Source organism: Tetrao urogallus, assembly GCF_951394365.1.
Source record: "Tetrao urogallus genome assembly, chromosome: 2".
In the NCBI taxonomy this organism is placed as follows: domain Eukaryota; kingdom Metazoa; phylum Chordata; class Aves; order Galliformes; family Phasianidae; genus Tetrao; species Tetrao urogallus.
This window is the reverse complement of record NC_136814.1, coordinates 104,168,341-104,175,566: the sequence shown is the minus strand read 5'-3', so window position 1 is coordinate 104,175,566 and position 7,226 is coordinate 104,168,341. Positions and strand designations below refer to the sequence as shown.

Genomic DNA, 7,226 nt, shown 5'->3' with positions numbered 1-7,226 from the left:
ACGTGGACACTAAGACTATCCCAAGATTCATTGGCACCACAAACCATGTACTTTCTTTAGTGATCCCCTGCTGATATTCTGGGGGCAGCTGGTGGTGCAGGAAGGTGTGTCGTTGCTCTGACCTCCCTCTCCAATTTTGTTTTTGGAGAGGGGGTAGGAGGTGCTCTGGTTCCTGGCAGAGAGCTTTGGGCATGTACATCTTCCCAACGTAAAACAAACCTGTTCCTTGGGGAATCCCTCCCCAAATCATCTGTTAGCCATGTTGGAAACCCCTGGCGAGGGTGCAGGGGTGAAGCTGCAGGGTATGAGATTGTAAAAGGGGATGTGTGGTGCAGCGTGGGGCAGCTGTAAAATTAAATCCTGCTGGAGCTCATGCACAAAGCAGGTGCACTGCAAAGGGTGCAGTCCACACATCCAGCTCCTGGCCTGTGAGCTGCATCTTCCCAGCAGCTGCCCCAGTGCGTGGCTGGTTGCTCGGGTACTTCATTCTGGACAAGAGGAGTGCCTGGAGTGACAGGAGGGCAGTAATTGTCCCATCCTAGTGTTGGGATACACAACCTGGCTGGTTCCAGGTCACTTGAAAACGTGATTTATTTGGAAAACTTTTCTTGAGGAGGAGGGGAGATCCAAAAGAGCTATACTTGACTTGTCCATGTCATCAGCAGGGTGCTCTTGGGGAGCCGTACAGCAGCCACAGGCAGTGCTCATGCAGTGAGGCACCTGGAGCCACCATAAGTCATGAGTAGAAACCACATTTGGGCATATCAACACACTAGCCAACTATTTCCATGGTTTATGGTTTCACAGTTTCTGGTTTGGGATTTCACAGTGTTAGCATTCCTGTCTGAGGAATAGATTATTTTTTTTAACAGAATCCTTTTGAAAAAGAAAAAAAAAAAAAAAAGGCCTCTGTTGTGGTCAGGCAGCTTTTTGCTGAGCCAAGCATGGAGCCTCCTGCACCAGGACTGCAGTGAAATCCCAGCTCACCTCTAGGGCAGCCCCTTTCCTTCCAGCTGGACACATTGCTTCACTGCAGGAGGAGACACAGGAGGATCTAAAACTCAAAACTGGAGGTGTGGGAGATGCTGCTGTGCACAGCAGGGGGACAGCAGGTGATGACAATGGTCACAGTGGTGCTGCCTGTGCCCAGCTGGATTGCTTCAGTGACCACTCATTTCTCCACCCCTTCTCACGGTAGCTCTTCAGACAGTTATTTGAAGGTGTAATTGCACGTTAACATCCTTTTTTTTCTTCTTCTCTCTCCTTTTTTTAGTTTGGTGGCGGGTGCAGTTTGCAGTTGCCCCGAGGTTACCACTTGTTTATGTGGTTGTCATTTAATCCGGGTTTAGGAAATGACCTAGCTTAAGAGGACAGGAAAAAACGAGGGTTTATTTCAGTCCCTGGGTGGGATTGCAGCCCTGCCCAGAGCCTGAGGCCGTCCCTTGCCACAGCCACTCTTTGGGGGTCCCCCCCCATCTTTCTGTTCCCAGCCTGTCCCGTTTTGTTCCCTTAGTTATGCCTAGTCCCCCATGGGGTTTTGGCTGGGTGAAGTTGCGGAGCTGGCATTGGGAACGCGAGGAGGCTGCTTGACAAAGGATGTTTTGCTCCCATAGCTGTGCTAATGAAAAGCAGTAAAAGTTCAGCAAAATGCAGTAGGAGAAGCGATTAACCCCCAGGCTGTGTGTGCATGGGGGGGAGACACTTCCAAACCCCTTCAAATTCAGAAGGAAGGTGGGAAGATGAGCACGAGGCTTGCTCCTTGGAACCTGGCTGCCATGGGGATGGCACAGGGCACGTCCTGGGGTTCCATTGCTGCTCAGGGAACCTGGGCCAGGACTGCACTTTATCCCCTATCCCCTGGCTGGGGGTTTTGGTGTGGTCTCCCTGGTCCCAGTGCTGTTCCCTCGCTACATCCCCCAGCACATCCCTTGTTCCCCTCCAAAAGCAAGTGCTGGCTGTGCTCAGCATTGCATTTCAGGACCCAAACTCCACCTGTAAATGTCCCTACACACACACACACACACACACAGTGTAAGTGACTCGTTTGTACATCACGTTTAGTTTAGATACTGGTGTATGTATAGATGACAAAGTATATTTCTATAAACTTGGCAGTTAGGTGCATGTGTGCGTTTCCATCTCTGTATTTCAGGGCACTGTGTTGTTTCCGTGCGTAGCTGAGGGCAGGAGAGAAGTGGGTGTGAAAGGGCCGAGATGCTGTCAGTATTTCCAGGCAAGCCCTCCAATAAATGTTGATGTTGCCACATTATGGGATCTGCTCTGTTGGCACGTTGATAGCACCTGGGGCTCTGTGAAGCTGGGGGAAATGGTGAGGGTTTGTTACTCCTGGCACAAGTAACAGCGTTTGCTCTTGCAGATGGTCCCACATCCCCAGCTGCTCCCTGCTTTCATTGCCCCTCTGTGCAAACAATTAAGCAACGTGACTTTATAAAGAATGTCACTTTCTTTTGTACCTGAGAGTCTCCTGCGTTGCCATTCAATAGGCAATGAATGAGTTTACCTGGGAGATAAATACTGGGGAAGCTGCCTAGGGATGGGGAAGCCTGAATCCCTTCCTTGGGAGTAACCTGTGATGAAATTTAGCCCCATGGCCATCTCCCATGCACAGCCCCAGTGATGCCTTTTGTTTCCCAGCTGCAGGATTTGGGCTTGGAGTTATTCTAAATTTCACTTTTAGGTCCCTGGAGGTGCTCAAGGCCAGGTTGGATGGGACCCCATGCAGCCTGATGTAGTATTAGATACGGAGGTTGGCAGCCCTGCCTGTGGTGGGGGGAAGAGAGAGGGGGAAGTTGGAGCTTCACCATCCTTGAGGTCCCTTCCAACCCAAGCAATTGTGTGATATGATTCTGTGATAATCATTAAGGTTGGAAAAGACCTGTGAGAACATCAAGTCCGACTGTCAACCTGTCACCACCGTGCCCACCAAACCTTGTCCCTATTTCCTTTGCCCCTTTGCAAGACACAGCCCCACAGACATTGCAGATGCATGGCTAGCTTGCAAAAATTACAGATAAATGTTTTGTTTTGTTTTGTTTTTAGAATTCTTTTAATCCATCATTTACAGTATTTTACAGCTTGGTGAAAGTAGGAAAATGACCCGGCGTGAGCACTGCTCACATGGGTGCATTCAGCCCCAACCTGTTGCCATTGGGTGTCGGGGCAGGAGGGCTTCGGAGTAGTAATTAACGACATAACGAGCGATCTGTGGATCTAAGTGACACACATGCCGGCAGGACACTAAAGCTGCGTGGGGCCACGTGGGCTGGGCTGCCCCGCGGGCCGTCCCCGCTCACTGAGCCTTCTTGTAGGCGCTTTTGACGATGGCGTTTTTGAACAGAGTCATCAGCGGCGTCTGGCTGTGCTCCAGGGTCATGAAGCCGCCGTAGCGCTTGTCCTTCAGCGGCGCGTGCCAGCGGAAGTGCCGCATGCGGTACGAGCCGCCGTCCTTCTTTTCCTCCTCGCCTTCTTCCTCCTGCTCTTCCTCTTCCAAGAGGTCGAGGGGATCCTCGTCGGCCGCCATCTCCCTCCGGAACTCCACGGGGTAGCTCTCGGCCGACTCCTCGTCCACGCTGTTGGGGTACACCTTGATGGGTCTCCTCTTCCGTCCCACCGGCTTGCCCCAGCGGAAATGCTCCATGGAGTAGGAGCGCTTCCCTTCCTCTCGCTCCAACCCTTCTCCATCTTCCTCCTCCCCGGGGGGGCGGTGGGGTGATGTGATGGGCAAGGCGAGGCCGGCCACCTCCTCCCTTTTATGCCCTCCGCTGCTGCTGTTGCGACGGCCGAACTTGTTCCAGCGGAAATGGCTCATCACGTACTTGCGGATGCTCTCGGAGAGGGGCTGCAGGTGCCCGTTGCCGGGGTACACGGGTGCCTCGGCCGACAGCTCAGCTCGGCACGCCTTGGCACACGCCTGCACGGGGCAAAATGGAATCATGAAATCCTTCAGCTTGGAAAAGACCTCTAAGGTCACCAAGTCCAAGTGTCAGCCCGCTCCACCATGCCCGGTCACCATGTCCCCAAGTGTGTCGTGTCACGGTTCTGGAACACCTCCAGGGATGGTGACCCCACAGCCCACCGGGCAGCTGTGCCACTGCTTCACCACTCTTTCAGGGAAGAAATCTTTCCTAATGTGCAACCTGTGGCCATGTGCCTTGGTGACGTTCCCGTGCAAGCGCCACTCTGTGTGTCCTCCAGGGGGAGCATGGAGCATCCAACACATCCTGTGGGGATGTAAAAAGTGCGGGGGGAGCACGGACCACACATGGAGGCTGTGCGTTGGGTCCCCAAAACACACTCAGCCCCTGCAGAGGATGAACCATAACCACCATCCCGTTACCACTCTCTGATTTCCTTGTTTGTCCCACGTAGGAGGGATGACATCAGTTCGAAAACTGATTTTACCCAACGTGAAGATGTTCTTTATGATGAAAGTGATGAGGCAGTGGAACGGAGAAGCTGTGGGTGCCCCATCCCTGGATGGGGTTTTGGGCAACCTCATCTGGTGAGAGCTCTCCCTGTGGCAGGGGTTGGGGCTGGGGGAGCTTTGAGGTCCCTTCTCAGCCAAACCACTCTGAGATTCTGTGACTCTATGAGGCCAAAAGGCACGAGCACACCAAAACCCACAGATCGCGGTGCCCAAGGCATCACTCCACCTTGCCGTGTGTCACCCAGCACAGACAGCATCCCATCACCTCTTCCATTGGGGTTAGAAAGCAAACCAAGCCCGGGGCAGCCCCACGCTCCCACTTACCAAAACACCAGCCTCGGTGGCCAGGTCCTGGCACTTGCTGTTCTCCCAGCACAGACCGCTGGCGGTGGTGGGGTGGCACAGCAGCAACCCCAGCACCACAGGCAGGCTGCGGCACAGCGCACCCCGCATCCTACCGGCAAGGGATGGGCACCCAAACTGCAGAGGAACTACAGAAAAAAAAGAAATAATAATAACTATTTGCCCAAATATGGGGCTGCTGCTTCTTGCTGGGATTGCATCCCCTCCTTCCAGCCCTTTGTGGCATTGCTGTCGCCATCCTTTGCCTCCGAAATCCCAGATCCTTTGTCACCTGCGTGAACACCCGGCTTTGCAGGTGACAGCTGCTGCCTTGAGGATTTCTGCCCCTCCTGAGAGCCACAGGCAGACGAGTGATGCTGCCAGGGAAAGCTGCCTGCAGGCTGTAGCCCTTGCAAACCCCCCTCAAGCTGAAATGATACATGAAATAACATCAGATCATCGCTTGGGAAGCACTCTGGGAGATGCTGGTGGTGTCAGGGATGCCGGTGCGCTCAGGGATGGCTCCGCTGCTGTGCAAAGGATTTGCTAAAACAGACCCAGGCTGAGGCTGGAAGCTGAAGGCTGTGCTGCAGGGACTGCTTTGGGTGAGTCCAGACAAGGTGAGGGTTGTGGTGACGGCAGCAGAGCCATGCGGATGGATGTATCCATGCACTTTGCTTTTGCCAAGCCCAACTCTTTCCCAAGTTGTCTTTAACTTTGTGGGGACTCACGTGGTTCACCTTGGGAGTGCCAAGGGAGGAAAACCCCATCCCACAATTTAGAAAACAATAGGCAAGTTAATGAAAATCTCATCCTGCTCCATAGAGAGCAGACGAAGTGCGGGCATGGAGGTTCTTTTTGCTCTTTTGCCCCAAAATCGTGGGAGCAGCCGCCTGGGACCTCCCAGCTTTGGCACAGCAGTGCTGGATCTGCGACTGCTGGGACCACTTCTGTAACGCATCAGCATACAGTAACCCAAAAAAGCAGAGAATAAAGGGTGGCAGAGGCTGGGGGCAGGGATGCACAAAGCATTTCACGGAGGAGGGTGATTTATCTCCTTGCTGCCGTCCATCTAACCGTGCAAACAACCCACCCAAGATTTTGCAACCAAGATTTTGCCGAGTTTCCCCCTTCCCCACACCCCCCGGAGGTGCCCTTCTGGGCCATGCCGCATCCCTGAGGTCTCACCTGTGGCGTGGGCTGGAGCGCAGCCACCACCGTCCCCGTCTCCCGGAGAGCGCGTCTGCAACGTCCCCGCATCCCCGCTGCCTTATATACCCCCAGCGCCGCGTCGCAGCCGCCCTCTGGATGGCCCTTGGGGGTGGGGGCGGAGATGGGGACGGAGGGACACTTCCAGGTAGCGAACAAAAGCGGAGCAGCGGGGGGCACGGTGCAGATGTGGCTGTCCCCGAGGTGGATGGGATTAGCATCTCCCTGCCAGCTGCAGCCAGCCAAGTTTTCCAGGCGAAGCTGCTAATTGCTTTCGGGAACAGGGGGGGTCGGACGGAAAGTGCTTTACTGGGTGTTTGGTGCAGGGGCATCTGTTCCTTTTTGGGGATCAGGCGTGGGAGGGCTCCGTGCTCCGACGGGTGCTGGGGGTGTGGGGTCGGCTTTTGGTGGGATAAAGGGTTGTTGTCTTTTAACTAAACCTCTTGGGATGGCACCACACACAGCCCCCTCCCTGTGCACAAACCCTTGATCTCTCTGCTTTACCACACTGCTTTTGCCTGCAGATTCCTCCCCCGCAGCAAGGAACCCAAGGCTTACCAGGATTCATTTTCCTTAGGTCTCACCTGGGCTGCCTTATATGTAAAATACAGTGCTGTAGGGGCTGCCAGGAGGCTCCTCCGGGCACTGGGACCAAGCAACGTGCGAATGAGCAGAAAGAGTGCTCCCCTCCTGCAAGGGGATGTGGGTGCTCCCCTCTTGGATTGGATTCTCTCCTCTTGCAATGGGATGTGGGGTGCATGAGGTTGGCGTCGCTTCTTTGGGATGGTGCACAAAGCTCCGTCACAGGTTCCATTTCACCCATCCTAGCATCTCAGTTTGCTTCATGCTTTCCCCGGTCCCCCAGTCTCCCCTAGATCCAGGAGACCTCTGTGGCGCAAGCAATTCATATCTCTTAACTGTATTATCTGCCTCCACCCTCCCTGGCAGATCCCCTCCTATGCAATATTTTTTCATGACGGAGAGCTATTCTGAATGCTTTATGGCCAAAAAGGAGCGATGATTCCCACTTTAAAAGCTCTTTCATCTTTATTAGGCCTCTCTGAGCCAGTTATTTTTATAAGGAAGAAATCAGTTTAGGAAATAGGGAAATTTCGTTGAGGTGAGGCGTTGGGATGAAGAATGCCTCCACACTCACCAGCTTTGGCACAGCCCTCAAAGCTTGGTCTAAGCCCATCCTCTGAGCTCCCTATGGCACCTCCCAGAAGCC

At 53.9% G+C, this 7,226-nt stretch overlaps 1 protein-coding gene across 1 annotated transcript; it reads right to left on the bottom strand.

Moving 5' to 3' along the window:
- Positions 1-3,310: 3,310 nt before the first annotated feature.
- POMC (proopiomelanocortin) lies at positions 3,311-4,988 on the bottom strand (the record flags this gene model as incomplete). The annotated part of the gene is made up of 2 exons (XM_079550267.1): positions 4,772-4,988; positions 3,311-3,931 (listed from the first exon to the last, which is right to left on the bottom strand). Exons 1-2 carry the CDS (start codon positions 4,898-4,900, stop codon positions 3,311-3,313), a joined length of 750 nt encoding a protein of 249 aa, XP_079406393.1. The 5' UTR covers positions 4,901-4,988.
- Positions 4,989-7,226: the final 2,238 nt, after the last annotated feature.